The sequence below is a fragment of the Corythoichthys intestinalis genome, chromosome 16 (assembly GCF_030265065.1).
Source record: "Corythoichthys intestinalis isolate RoL2023-P3 chromosome 16, ASM3026506v1, whole genome shotgun sequence".
Lineage (NCBI taxonomy): Eukaryota > Metazoa > Chordata > Actinopteri > Syngnathiformes > Syngnathidae > Corythoichthys > Corythoichthys intestinalis.
In genome coordinates this window covers 25,596,657-25,611,249 of record NC_080410.1, presented here as the reverse complement: position 1 = coordinate 25,611,249, position 14,593 = coordinate 25,596,657, and the positions used below count along the sequence as shown (strand labels likewise).

At 39.8% G+C, this 14,593-nt stretch overlaps 1 protein-coding gene across 1 annotated transcript; it reads right to left on the bottom strand.

The window, feature by feature from the left end:
• Window positions 1-645: 645 nt before the first annotated feature.
• On the bottom strand, window positions 646-14,036 carry rac1b (Rac family small GTPase 1b). The gene is made up of 6 exons (XM_057817549.1): window positions 13,698-14,036; window positions 7,294-7,365; window positions 6,894-7,011; window positions 4,637-4,699; window positions 3,969-4,128; window positions 646-1,840 (listed from the first exon to the last, which is right to left on the bottom strand). Exons 1-6 carry the CDS (start codon window positions 13,730-13,732, stop codon window positions 1,710-1,712), a joined length of 579 nt encoding a protein of 192 aa, XP_057673532.1. The 5' UTR covers window positions 13,733-14,036; the 3' UTR covers window positions 646-1,709.
• Between the last annotated feature and the right edge of the window lie 557 nt (window positions 14,037-14,593).

Genomic DNA, 14,593 nt, shown 5'->3' with positions numbered 1-14,593 from the left:
GATGTCTGCGATTTCTGCATCGCGACCATTATTCTATTGCTAATTTTCATCCATAAAATCCCCCACAAATCCAGCTGTGGCCATTCACAACTGTGTCTTGACACTCAGTAATACATGCTACATGGAGTTTTTGGATCAAAACAAGGTAAGTACGTGATAATATCTCGTTAAAGTCATGGTGTCTGTAATTCTGCTCTCGCCTCCAGATAGGGTTTTGCTGTTTAAAAAACATTTTTTTTTATAATTGCCCTCCTGTTCAAAAATTTTCTTCCCCCAGAAAATGGGAGATTTTAAGCTTTCCAATAATGTATCACACATGCATATCGCACAATTTTGAAATTTGGCCAAATTGGGGGTCTCTGAGCGGAACTTCAAGTCACCTGAGTGTGTTCCGCCATATGCTTTATTCCCACCCCCCACCTGCCTCAACACTTTTCACTTGAGGCATTTTTCTTGTGTCTGCTCAGAGTATTTGACTTGATGTGATCATTTGAGCCACGAGTGACCCCGCTTTGCTTTAATTATGTAAACTTTAACTGTTAAGTTTACACAGAATTTTGACAATCCATTTAATGACTTTCAATGCTTTTTAATGACCAGCATAAACTCTCATCTATTGGAGGACGTAATAAAAATGAGAAAATGCAACTTGCTTCAATTTTATTGGAATTTATTGGCTTTTTCAAAAGGAAAAAAGTGACAATAGCATCGTATCTGTAAAACTAAAGGAGTCACAAAAACATTGGCTTGAATGAAAGCACAACTTGATGTCTGAATTCCAAACATAATGAGCAATGCATTCTTGAACCCCTTGTACTATAGTCATTTAAATACATTTTTTAAAGAGGCGAACAAAATAATGTAGCGATTTGAATCTTAACCTTTTCAGTATACATCGCACATACTTGCCATCAGCGTCATTACACAACGATAGGGAGGTTAAGGTAGCGTTAGCTGTAAAAGGGTGACAAAAAAAAAAAAAAAAAAAAAAGCATTTTCATAGTGTTAGTCCAACAATACAGTGAGTGAAGTGTAAGATACAAAAAAAAAAAAGTCAAATCACATGGTTATAACAAAGAGGAGTACAATGTCTACAACACAACCGACAGTAGCTTTGTTACTGACTTCTGCCAGTAGTAATGCAATGGCTGCCATTGACTGCGATAGATGTCCAATCCATTTTGACAAGGCGAGGCTGGCATTGGTCATACGCCGCCAGCCCCGCCCTGTCAAAATGGATTGGACGTTTCGCCTTCAATGGCAGCCATTGTGTTAAGAGGGGGAAAAAATGCCCGAGTAACATTGAAGATGCTTTTGTTCCCTGCCACCAACAGTTCAAAAATCTACATTTGAGTGGTTAATAGCACTGTCGGTGTTTAAAAAAAAAAAAAGTAACCGCTGGTGAAGGATTTGCGAACGATCGATTGTGGGAGCGAGAAGGAAAAAAACAAAACTGCAAGGATGCGTTGGAGGTGGATTTGGCAACATGACTCCCACTGAAAAGAACCCAGACTGTAAACAAAATGAGAGCAAGGTGGATTGAATATAAGGCCTCATGAAGTTGGACATTTTCACTTGTCATGTTACAATCCTCTCAATCTTGATTCAAAGGGGGGAAAAGTTGCTAGAACTGCCGCAATTTACGGAAAGCGGAGTACGTGGTTGTTGTTACTGTGGTGGTATCGCTCCTGCCGCTATGAGGAAACCCCTTAGAGGAGGCTGCACTTCTTGCCCTTCTTCTTGACAGGCGGGGGGCAAAGGACGGCGCGGATGGCCTCGTCGAATACCGTTTTAAGGCCGCGCTGGGTCAGGGCAGAACACTCCAGGTACTTGACAGAGGCTGTGGGAATGAGAGTGCCTCGGGTTCGTTATCAGATTAATCCACCGTTATACTGCTGGCCAAAGGTATTGGCACCCCTGCAATTCTGTCAGATAATTCTCAATTTCTCCCAGAAAATGATTGCAATTACAAATGCTTTGGTAGTAATATCTTCATTTATTTTGCTTGCAATGAAAAAAACACAAAAGAGAATTTTTTTTTTAAATCATTTTACACAAAACTCCAAAAATGAGCCGGACAAAAGTATTGGCACCCTCAGACTAATACTTGTAGCACAACCTTTAGACAAAATAACTGCAAACAACCGCTTCCGGTATTCATCAATGAGTTTCTTGCAATGCTCTGCTGGAATTTCAGACCATTCTTCTTTGGCCAACTGCTCCAGGTCTCTGAGATTTGAAGGGTGGCTTCTCCAAACTGTCATTTGCAGAGCTCTCCACAGTGGGATTCGAGTCTGGACTCATTGCTGGCCACTTCAGAAGTCTCCAGTGCTTTCTCTCAAACCATTTTCTAGTGCTTTTTGAAGTGTGTTTTGGGTCATTGTCCTGCTGGAAGACCCATGACCTCTGAGGAAGACCCAGCTTTCTCACACTGGGTCCAACTTTATGCTGCAAAATTTGTTGGTTGTCTTCAGATTTCATAATGCCATGCATACGGTCAAGCAGTCCAGTGCCAGAAGAAGCAAAGCAACCCTAAAACATCAGGGAACCTCCGCCATGTTTGACTGTGGGGACCGTGTCCTTTTATTTGAAGGCCTCATTTTCCCCCCTGTAAACTCTATGTTGATGCCTTTTCCTAAAAAGCTCTACCTTTGTCTCATATGACCAGAGAACATTCTTGCAAAACGTTTTTGGCTTTCTAAGGTAAGTTTTGGCAAAATCCAGCCTGGCTTTTTTATGTCTTTGGGTCAGAAGTGGGGTCTTTTCTGGGTATCCTACCATAGAATCCCTTTTCAATCAGACGCCGACGGATAGTACGAGTTGACACTGTAGACAGCTTGAACTTGTTTGGATGTTAGTCGAGGTTCTTTATCCACCATCCGCACAATCTTTCATTGAAATCTCTCGTCAATTTTTGTTTTCCGTCCACATCTAGGGAGGTTAGCCACAGTGCCATGGGCTTTACACATATTGATGACACTGCGCAATGTAGACACAGGAACATTCAGGTCTTTGGAGATGGACTTGTAGCCTGAGATTGCCCATTCTTTCTCACATTTTTGCCTCTAAAGTCCTCAGACAGTTCTTTGGTCTTCTTTCTTTTGTCCATGTTCAATGTGGTACACACAAGGACAGAGGTTGAGTGAACTTTAATCCATTTTAACTGGCTGCAAGTGTGATTTAGTTATTGCCACCACCTGTTATGTGCCACAGGTAAGTAACAGGTGCTGTCAATTACACAAATTAGAGAAGCATCACATTATTTTTCATAGGGTGCCAATACTTTTGTCCAGCCCATTTTTGGAGTTTTGTGTAAAAATATAATGATTTAACTTTTTGTTCCATTCTCTTTTTTTTCCATTGTAAGCAAAATAAATGAAGATATTACTACCAAAGCATTTGTAGTTGCAATCATTTTCTTGGAGAAATAGAGCATATCTGATAGAATTGCAGGGGTGCCAATACTTTTGGCTAGCAGCCTATTTTGATAGTCATCGACTGGTTATGTATGGAGGAATAGCAGTGCCAAGATTAAATAAATTATATTAGGAGTGGGACTGGGGTGGGGATAGAGGCCCTACGTTTTCAACCAGACCGCCCGTAGTTTTGTGCGTAAATTAAGACTAGCACTTCACATTTGCGGGAAAAAAAAAAAAAAATCTTTTTATGATATTCTGTTTCATTGGATTTCTCTATTTTAGCAGCCATGAGTTTAATTGGTGCATCTGACTGCCACTGACGGCAGTAGACGTCCAATCCATTTGAACTGGCAGGGTGCGAGCAAATGAAACGAAAAAAAAGGTTTAAATAAAAATAGATGAACATGGAACTATGTAAAAAAAAATAATTAAATTGTGAACTAATATATCTAATTTATTGATTTATTTTTAAAAAATTCTAATATTGGCACTGCTGATCCTCGAGTTTGGAACCAAATGATAACCCAAAAAAAAAAAAAAAAATCTTACTGATCTCTTTGGCCATGGCAAGGCCTTGGGGATAAGTGATCGGGGCCAGTTTCTTCTCCCTCAGTTTGTCGATGGTGTCTTTGTCATCTCTCAGATCCAACTTGGTGCCCACCAGGATGATGGGAGTGTTGGGACAATGGTGTCTCACCTCAGGGTACCACTGCGTGTGCATCATTCATGCGTTTAGCTTATGCTAGCATCCAATAGCACTATAATTCTCACGAAATTTGAGTTTAAACTCAATATCGATACTCAAATAAGTAAAAAAAAAAAAAAGACGTATTATCACGTGCTCTTAAGAACTAAATTAAAACTTTTTATATGAGTTGATCTGTAGTAGACATCCAATCCATTTGAAGTGGGTGGTTGGCAGCGAATGACCCTCCCACTTCAAATAGATTGGACGTCTTGCGCTATCAATGGCAGCCAATGCGTCAACAAGAAAAACGCTAAAAAATAGCCTCCATTATCATTACTCTCAAGAGTAGTGCAATATCTTTTACCACATTACAAATTTCTGGTGATCAGCGGTAGTGCAAAAACAAATATCGATACTTTTGCAATCAATCGTATCTGGATACAACTTTTTAATATCCATACTTCTCGATATTTTTGACAACACTTAGTAGTAAGATTATTTATTCATTCATACACAAACATTGACTTACCTTGGCACGGACGTTTTCAAAGGAGGCCGGACTCACGAGCGAAAAGCAGATGAGGAACACATCCTGGCGGGCAGAAACGAGTGTCACAATCTAATTGTGTTTAGGGATGCCCCAACCAGTTATTTGATAGTCGATTAATCAGCAATTAATTTTGTATTTGTCAAGTAATTGTATCACATATGAACAAACTTGCTGGAAAAGCGCATTGGAACAAAAAATGATATGCTGAGAAAAAGTTGGACTATTATGTGTACTATGTAACTTTATCATGGTTTTCCAAAGAAAAGAAATATTTAATTTGGATTAAGAAATACTAAAAAATTTAAATTTTCTTTTAAAAGATTTTTATTTTGAATGATTTTTTAAAGTGATCCTCTAACTTAAATACATGTAGGCTCTAATAAACTACGATTGTTCTCTTGTACTAAAATATGTTGTTAGAAACAAAGAACATGTTAAATCAATGGCAATATTTTATAATATTTAGTACATATTTTGACCGTTAGTTGGCGCCATGGTTTGCGGGCTCGCAGTGATGACGTCATTGGGATCTTTCCAAATGTGTAGCGTGTTCAACAATTGCTTATTGCTGCCTAAACTCGCGAAGTAAAATGCCACAATGTGCTGCTTTTGGATGCAATTTCCAGTCAAATGGAAACAAGGGGAGTGAAGTGAGTGGTCAAGGTGGAATTATTATTTTTAGTGTTTAAATGTGCATAAGTGGAAGTTTATCCCCCTTTTTGGTCCCTATATGCACGTATATTACCCACCACGTGTTACAACTGGCGCCCGAACATTTTTCCTGGATCCTCAGTCAAGTAAGGTCCCACTGCGTCTGCAATATTGGTTTCGGATCTGTCCAGTGTTTTGATTCGTCGGTCCCACCGCGGCTTTCCGGATCAGTATATTTTGTGGAATCGACAGCTTGATCGCGGCTGGAACATTGCCATCGGATCGGTCTAATTCCTGGATCTTCGAGTGAGTAAAAAAACCCGGATTTGGATTACTATTGCTATCTTTTTTTGTTGACTATTCTTCGTGGGAGTTTTCCCCAAATCATACTGAATAATTAAAGCACTATGGCACACTACATGACGACAGTGACTCTGACGTGGACCTTACAAGTACAACAATGTTGGAGTTCGTCAGGGAACGCGTGTTTGCGTTCTACTGAGCTCCCGAGTGAAGAGTGGTCAAGGTGGAAATATTATTTTTTGTGAATAAATGTGCATAAGTGGAAGCTTCTCCCCTTTTTGGTACTTTTATACACGTATCCTACCTACCACTCGTTACAATGTACAAGACATGGATTACACAAGGTGTGCTCTTTGGCCTGTACTGTATGTAAAGCACACGACAGCTCTGGATGTTAACAATCTACATAAATATATTGGGATAAGTTTGAAAACGCAGTATGCTTACCTTGAATATCTGCTACTAAAACCGGAGTTCCCAACATACACTCTCGCTCCCAACTCCCAATAGCACTCTGTCGCTCTGTTGCCATTGAGACAGCAAGTGCATCACCAGTTTTGCCCAACTTTTGTCTGATCAGGTATTTGCTGCGCGCATTTTTCCCTGAAGCTCGTCTTGTGAACGACCGACAGTGCTGTCCTGCTCTTCACTTTTCACATCTGGTTCAAATAGGAAGGTTAGAACTGACGACATGTTGGGAAAGCTAACTAGTGACACGCTGGAATTTCGGCATTGGGACCAGTGACGTCACGCACTGCGACGTAACAAGAATGGCGACCTATCACTTAAAATAATTTTACAAACTTTATTAAAACACAAACATTAAGGGGTTTTAATGTCAAATTATTATAACTCATACTAACATTTATCTTTTAAGAATTACTTGTCTTAAAAATAGAGGATCCCTTTAAAAATTTAAAAGAAAATGTACAGTATGCCCCTTTTTATTAATAAAAGTCAGAATATTTACTGTTATGAGTAACAAAAAAGAAGATTCTAAACTGAACAGTCTAGAAATAGTTATAACAAACAAAAATACAATGCAATTCAGTGCAACGGCAGAGAGCATATCGATGTTGCCATTCCCTTTTCTTTTTATAGTTTTGTTTGTTCGCCTGGTTGGTGTGTAGGAGGGTCAGCAAGAAAAGCTTGGTGAACACCAGGGGGAAAATTTTGATTCATTGACTATCAAATTAATCGACAATTATTTTTATCATCAATTCGTAAATTTACTGTGGAAGCCCTAATTGTGTTTACGCGATAGGGACGTTCTGTTCGGTACCGTTTGAGGGTAGGAGAGCGGGCGCAGTCTGTCGTAGTCCTCCTGTCCCGCCGTATCCCAAAGGCCTAAATTCACCGGCTTGCCATCCACCATCACGTTGGCGGAGTAGTTGTCAAAGCTGGTAGAAAGCACATCGTCAACTTACGTGAAACGGTTTAGGATGATGAACACAATGGCACTAAAACATGACAAGACACACAAAACAAAATCCAGAAAAATCCAACAATTTCCCCAATTTCAAGCATTGTTCAGCAATCTTGGAAAAGATTCCACTGTAACCAGTTCTACGAGAGGAGTCGAGATTTGTATCTCAACAAGCTGCCTTATCTCTTCGGGCCATGAATACTTTAATGATCGTTGTCAATGGCAGGCAATGCCGATGATGGCACCGGTTACTCACACGGTGGGGATGTACTCTCCAGGGAAGGCATTGGTGGTGTAGCTGATGAGGAGGCAGGTCTTACCCACAGCTCTGTGAAGAAATACACCAGCAATTAGGTTATCAAATCTGTTTGAAAATGTGGCCCCTCAAAAAAAAAAAAAAAAAAAAAAAAAAAAAAAAAAAAAAAAAAAAAAAGAAAGAAAAAAAACCCCCCCACATCATTCTTGCAATGAGGAAATGAGTGACAACCAGGAGATGAATTCACAGTAGCAGGAAAGTCACACTGGCATCTGCTTTGTAAAGATATAATGATAAAATATTTACTAATTATATTCTTTCACATTGTGTTATTTGAATGGCCTTGACTTACAAATTTAACTCATTGGATGCCACTGACTGCACCAGATGTGCAATCCATTTTGACTGGGAGAGTTGGCAGTGATTATACGCTGATAGCCTCTCCCAGCCAAAATGAATCGCCGTAAATGGCACTGAGACATGATGACTCACTGCCAGTCCCCGGAGCTTAAATGAATTGGACTTTTATTAAGGCTGCAACAACTAATCAATTAAAATCGATTAATAAATTAGCTGCCAACAAATTTGAGAATCGATTTTTGCCGACAGCTATGAGCAGTCCTGTTTGGGTCCTTGTTGGTGTGTTATGTGAGGCTGTGCCCGCACGCCAGTGATTATAACAAGAGAGCTCATTGCTACACTCAGGTTTTGTTGCTGAATTAATATTTACGCATGAGTTGGATTGTCTTGAGTAGTGTGTGTTGTTAGATCCAGCGTGACTGTCAGAGGAATAAATGAAGCCAATTGTATTTTTTGTTGAGATGTTACTACTTAGCATGTAGCGCTAAACTAATTAGCAACTATGCTAATCAGTGTGTTAAGTTTCAATTAGTAATGTGTTTTGGAGACTGATATTAGCACTTGAGTTACTGTTAGATAGTAAAGTTGTCTTTTTTTTTTTTTTTTTAACAAAGAACCAAACACATAAACCTATTCATATAACAACTTTGAGTCCTTTCAACACATTCAAACTGTAAATTGTGACACAAGAGAGTGAGCTTTTGAATTGGATTTGGATTGTATTTATGAACAACTGTTTGATAGAGAAGACTGATTCATTACAGTCTGCCTCCTCCATATTCGATTTTGTTATTTAGTTTGTTTAAAGAAAATGAATGAGTCATTGACACTATTTATACAGTATCAGTGCTTTGCCCACATGACAAAAAATGTCAATCAGAAGCACTTTTTTAATAATTTGATACAGGAGTTTTGTTTTATACTCAGAACCTTTATTAAAAACTAACAAGCTTTATGTACTTGAAACAATACAGTTGTAGAATACAGTGAAGTCAGGAAGCAGTAATAAAATATTTTTGAAGGAAACAGTCAGCCATTTTGTCTTCATTGTTATTTACAACATGCTTAAAACAACTTAAAATTTAAATTGTGAAGGTAATTAAAAAAACTTGACTTATCAAAATTTAAAAAAAAAAAAAAAAAAAAACGTTCGTTGCAGCCCTAACTTCTATCATTGTCAATGGCAGACAATGAGTTAATATGTGCTATGAAGACCCTCGTAGCTCTTTTTTGCTCATACTGTAAATCAGAATCCCCTATTAAAATTTATTGCTACTGTATGGGTGTAAATTACCAATTTCACAAAGACACGTTTTTTACGATCCAATATTGTTCGATATTACAAAGTCTGCCTCTATTTCTATTCAAGGGCTTTTGATGCCTTTAATATTCATGCTGCTGAATTTCAGACATTTAGAGTATATGATACCATTCTTTTGAACAAAATTCCATATCTAAAGGATAACGATGTTGATAATTAGAGGTGTGCGAAATTTCCGATTATTAGATTATTCGCAATTCCGCCGTCGAAGATTCAAGAACGACTCACAAACATCTAAATTCCGATTACTGAAATATGCTAAGTAAAGCGGAACTAAAACAGAGTCAGCGCGGTCTTCGTGATGCAATGAGGAACGGACCGACAGTAAACATGCTCAACTCACGGTTCTGGCTCAACTCCTGCCGCTAGATAAAAAAACAATAATACCTGACTGCGGCCGACAGTGGCTACAAACTACACCCACATAAGGCTACGGTAGACATCACATGTATAAAGAACTGATGCGAAATGACAGACTCGGCAGCGTTAGCACATGTATAGAAAACGATGCGATATGACGGATTAGCCAACGTTAGTACACAGCCGCCATCTCAAAGCAGTAAGCGCACCTAATTAACTTTTAATCCAAAATACTCATAAATCGGCAAAATTTTGACTTGACACTCTTTAAATGATGAAACAGGTTTAAAACGTTCACATGTCAAAAGGGAAAAATGCAATAACGGGAGCAATTTTAACAACTTTAACGATTGATTCACAACATTAAATTAATTGAATGTAGTTTAAAGCTACCGATAAAAAATGGGGACGTGAGTATTTTATTTACTGTTTTGAACTGTTAAATAAACTACTATTTCAGTATCAAGTTAAGCCTGAGAGGATTGTTGTACAATTTCTGGAGCTAATGTACGGGGAAGCGAGGTGCATCAATAATCGATTCATAATCAAATCGGAGGGTCCCCAATCCGATCACGTGATCGGAAATCGGGCTAATCGATCGTGCGATTTTTCAGATGATCGGAATCGTGTGAAAAGGGTCAAGGATTAACTAAAAAAGTGAATATACGGTGGGGCACATAAGTATTTAGTCAACCACCAATTGTGCAAGTTCTCCTACTTGAAAAGATTAGCGAGGCCTGTAATTGTCAACATGGGTAAACCTCAACCATGAGAGACAGAATGTGAAAAGAAAATCACATGGTTTGATTTTTAAAGAATTTATTTCAAAATTAGAGTGGAAAATAAGTATTTGGTCACCTACAAACAAGCAAGATTTCTGGCTGTTAAAGAGGTCTAACGAGGCTCCACTCGTTACCCGTTTTAACTCATTATCGGTATAAAAGACACCTGTCCACAACTTCAGTCAGTCACACTCCAAACTCCACTATGGTCAAGACCAAAGAGCTGTCGAAGGACACCAGAGACAAAATTGTATACCTGCACCAGGCTGGGAAGACTGAATCTGCAATAGGTAAAACGCTTGGTGTAAAGAAATCAACTGTGGGAGCAATTATTAGAAAATGGAAGACATACAAGACCACTGACGATCTCCCTCGATCTGGGGCTCCATGCAAGATCTCACCCCGTGGCGTCAAAATGACAACAAGAACGGTGAGCAAAAATCCCAGAACCACACTGGGGCACCTAGTGAATGACCTACAGAGAGCTGGAACCACAGTAACAAAGGCTACTATCATGAACACAATGCGCCACCAGGGACTCAAATCCTGCACTGCCAGACGTGTCCCCCTGCTGAAGAAAGTACACGTCCAGGCCCGTCTGCGGTTCGCTAGAAAGCTTTTGGATGATCCAGAAGAGGACTGGGAGAATGTGTTATGGTCAGATGAAGCCACAATAGAACTTTTGGGTAGAAACACAGGTTCTCGTGTTTGGAAGAGAAAGAATACTGAATTGCATTCGAAGAACACTATACCCACTGTGAAGCATGGGGGTGGAAACATCATGCTTTGGGGCTGTTTTTCTGCAAAGGGACCAGGACGACTGATCTGTGTAAAGGAAAGAATGAATGGGGCCATGTATCGAGAGATTTTGAGTGAAAATCTCCTTCCATCCGCAAGGGCATTGAAGATGAGACGTGGCTGGGTCTTTCAGCATGACAATGATCCCAAACACACAGCCAGGGCAACAAAGGAGTGGCTTCGTAAGAAGCATTTCAAGGTCCTGGAGTGGCCTAGCCAGTCCCCAGATCTCAACCCCATCGAAAATCTGTGGAGGGAGTTGAAAGTCTGTGTTGCCCAACGACAGTCCCAAAACATCACAGCTCTACAGGAGATCTGCATGGAGGAATGGGCCAAAATACCAGCAACAGTGTGTGAAAAGCTTGTGAAGAGTTACAGAAAACGTTTGGCCTCCGTTATTGCCAACAAAGGGTACATAACAAAGTATTGAGATGAACTTTTGGTATTGACCAAATACTTATTTTCAACCATGATTTGCAAATAAATTCTTTAAAAACCAAACAATGTGATTTTCTGGTTTTTCTTTCCACATTCGGTCTCTCATGGTTGAGGTTTACCCATGATGACAATTACAGGCCTCTCTAATATTTTCAAGTGGAAGAACTTGCAGAATAAGTGGTTGACTAAATACTTACTTGCCCCACTGTATATGCTAAAAAGCAAAAAAAAAAAAAAAATGCAGAAATACAATGGGGGGTTGGGGGGGGCATCAATAATCGATTTATAATCTAATCGTAGCCTCTGAATCGTAATCGAATCGTTAGGTGCCCCAAGATTCCCTATGCGATGGGGACATCCTTACTCTTTAAACTGTATTATTCACTCAATCCACACTAGGTGGCGAAAAGCTACTAGGATAGCCGCAGCTACCCTGGGGCAGACTGACAGAAGCAAGGCAGCCAATTCGTGCTATTGGCCCAAGGAAAGAAAAAAATGACCCTGCCAGGGATTGGAACTAAACTTATCACATTGAAACTCAGCATTTCACGTGAAACATATCATGTGAGAGAATAAACGATTACCTGGGAAAGGCTGGCAGCCTCCTAGTCAAAACTAATTGGACGTCTAGCACTGTCAATAGCATTGAAACATGACAACTTGCTGCCAAACCTCCCAGTTCAAATTAATTGGACGTCTAGACATCCAATCATGTAAGTTCATGGTGGGAAGGTTGGCGGTTAACGATATTGGAAAAAACTGACATTGCGATTTATTGGGGGTTTGCGATATATATTGCTATATTAAAACTAGAGGAATTTGGTTAACTACTTTGCTTGACTCACCATGACCACATTGTATTCATATAATACTATTTATTCCAGGCTAAAAGGGTTAATTTGTGAATGATGAAGTTTGCTGTACATAAAAAGCAGAGAGGTAGGTAGTAACACGTTACATTTACTCTGTTACATTTACTTGAGAAACCTTTTTGAGAAAAATGTACTTTTTACTTTTACTTGAGTAGATTCATAAAGAAGAAACGCTACTCTTCATCTGCTATTTTGGGCTACACTAGAGTCGTAACATTTTTCCCTTTTTCTACACATTTTTATTTTTGTCAGAGATGCCAACAGTAGCTCCACCAATTTAGCCAATGAGATGTCGCAACAATAATCGCATGACTCCATTACACCCATCAGACTCAAGCTTGCCGTTCTTCTATCACGACAGCCTGTTCTATCACGTCGTCTTCAAAGCACGATAAAAAATAAAGCATCTGCAGTACGTGCTGAGGAAAAGTCACCATATTAAAAAAATAATAAAAATCAAACATTGTAAGCGGTTGCTCATAATGTTACTCATCACTTGAGTATTTTTTAACCAAATACTTTTTTACTTGTACTTGAGTACATTTTTTGGACGACTACTTTTACTTTAGTACTATTATTTTGAAGTAACGCTACTCTTGAGTACAATTTTTGGCTACACTACCCAGCTTTGATAAAAGGGATGCAGGAGGTCACGTCTCTCTGCACACTTAGTGCTATTATGAAGCAAAAACAAAAACAATTGCACTGCGATAGGACCCTTGCGCATGCGCACATTGCGATGGCGATGTTCAAACGACATATCGTGCAGGCCTAACGTCAATGGCAGGCAATGAGGTAATGCTGCGTCATGTCAAATGTGTAAATTGTAAAATGAAGTCAGGTATCTTCAAATGGCAACTCATTTTATGTTCCATTTGAACTGTAAATTTCTTTACGATCAGCCAAACTTGCAAACACCTTTTACAACCCTGGTCGAGTGTCAGTCATCCCCAAAGGGCGAATGCTTCTACTTGATGCAGTCACTTGGACCATAGACCGCTTTAGATCTCCTGTAAGCCATTGCCAACATCTTGAGTTCGGTGGGTCCAAATGAAGGTGAAAACGAAGGCACATCCACGCATGCACCGGCACCACACCCTGAACAAGAAGTTACTAGTGTACGCGCAACCTCCCACGCCTTCTGACATATCTCACGCACGCGCACTCATTTGGAGGCCAAAGGGAAAGGAATGCAAACATAACTTACGGTGGCCGCGAAGGCTTTGAAAATCTCTATAAAGGAAAGAACCTTCATCAAAACAATTTCCATTCGTAATGCCAGTGTACTTACTTTTAGAACTGAACAACTTTTAACTTTCAAGTTGGAAGCTCACTCAAGAAGCTTTAAATGATCACACGTTCGTTGACGTAATCCCTGGGTTTTTCCTTGTATGACATCTCAACATCAAATGCCGCCCCCCAAATAATAATTATAAGTGAAGAGACTCACTGCTTCGCCGTAAATGTACTCACCCGTCCCCGACAACGACACACTTGATGGCTTGCATCTCGCCTCACTTGATGGAAGAATGCTAAGGTTAGCCCCGGGAGCTAGCCGACGTTAGCTCGCAAGTCTTCCCTTTGTCCGCTATGGCTTCGCCGCTAAAATGTTCTGAAAGCGTCCGTAGGGGCGGCCCGTCGATGTCGCAGAAGTGCTCTCAATATATAAAAGGAGGATGACGGAAGTTGCGGCGACTTATGGAGCACTTTGACGCAACTTTATCCGGGAGATTCCCTCCTTACATTCCCATGCTGTCGAAGTGGAAGCTAACGAAGCAAAACAGCGGCCACCACCCCTGAGAGAAAAAAAAAGGAGAAAAGAAAAAGAGGGAAAACACCGCCACCACACGGTACATCCGGGTTACTGAACCATTACGCCCACGATTTATTGTTTGAAAAATAAAAACTTTCACTCCACTGAATGAGAAAATTGGAAAAGCAACCATTTATACAACATGTAAACGTAAGTTTGTATAGGTGTATGAAAGTTAAAAAAGAAAAATCCAGATTACAGTTGCATATTTTGGTGCAGAAAAATGACGGGGACCATTTAATGTGTAACACATGACGTCACACAAGCACGTCCGATTTATATACTAGCCTAGATGATTGAAAGTCGAGTCTGCAGCGTAAGTAATGAGCGGCCATCTTACGTCGGAGGACTGCTCTGTTTTAGCAGATGTGTGTGAGTTTCTGTACTAAAATACTCTTAACTGGGCGAATTCTTGACGGATTTCCAAACGGCATGTTTCATAACAAACTGCATTAACGTGACTAACAATTGAGGCTCTGTGTTGGTATCAGTTTTATTAAATGCCATAAGTATGCAGTAAATTTGCCCCATCTCTGGCTTTGGAAAGTGGTTAAAA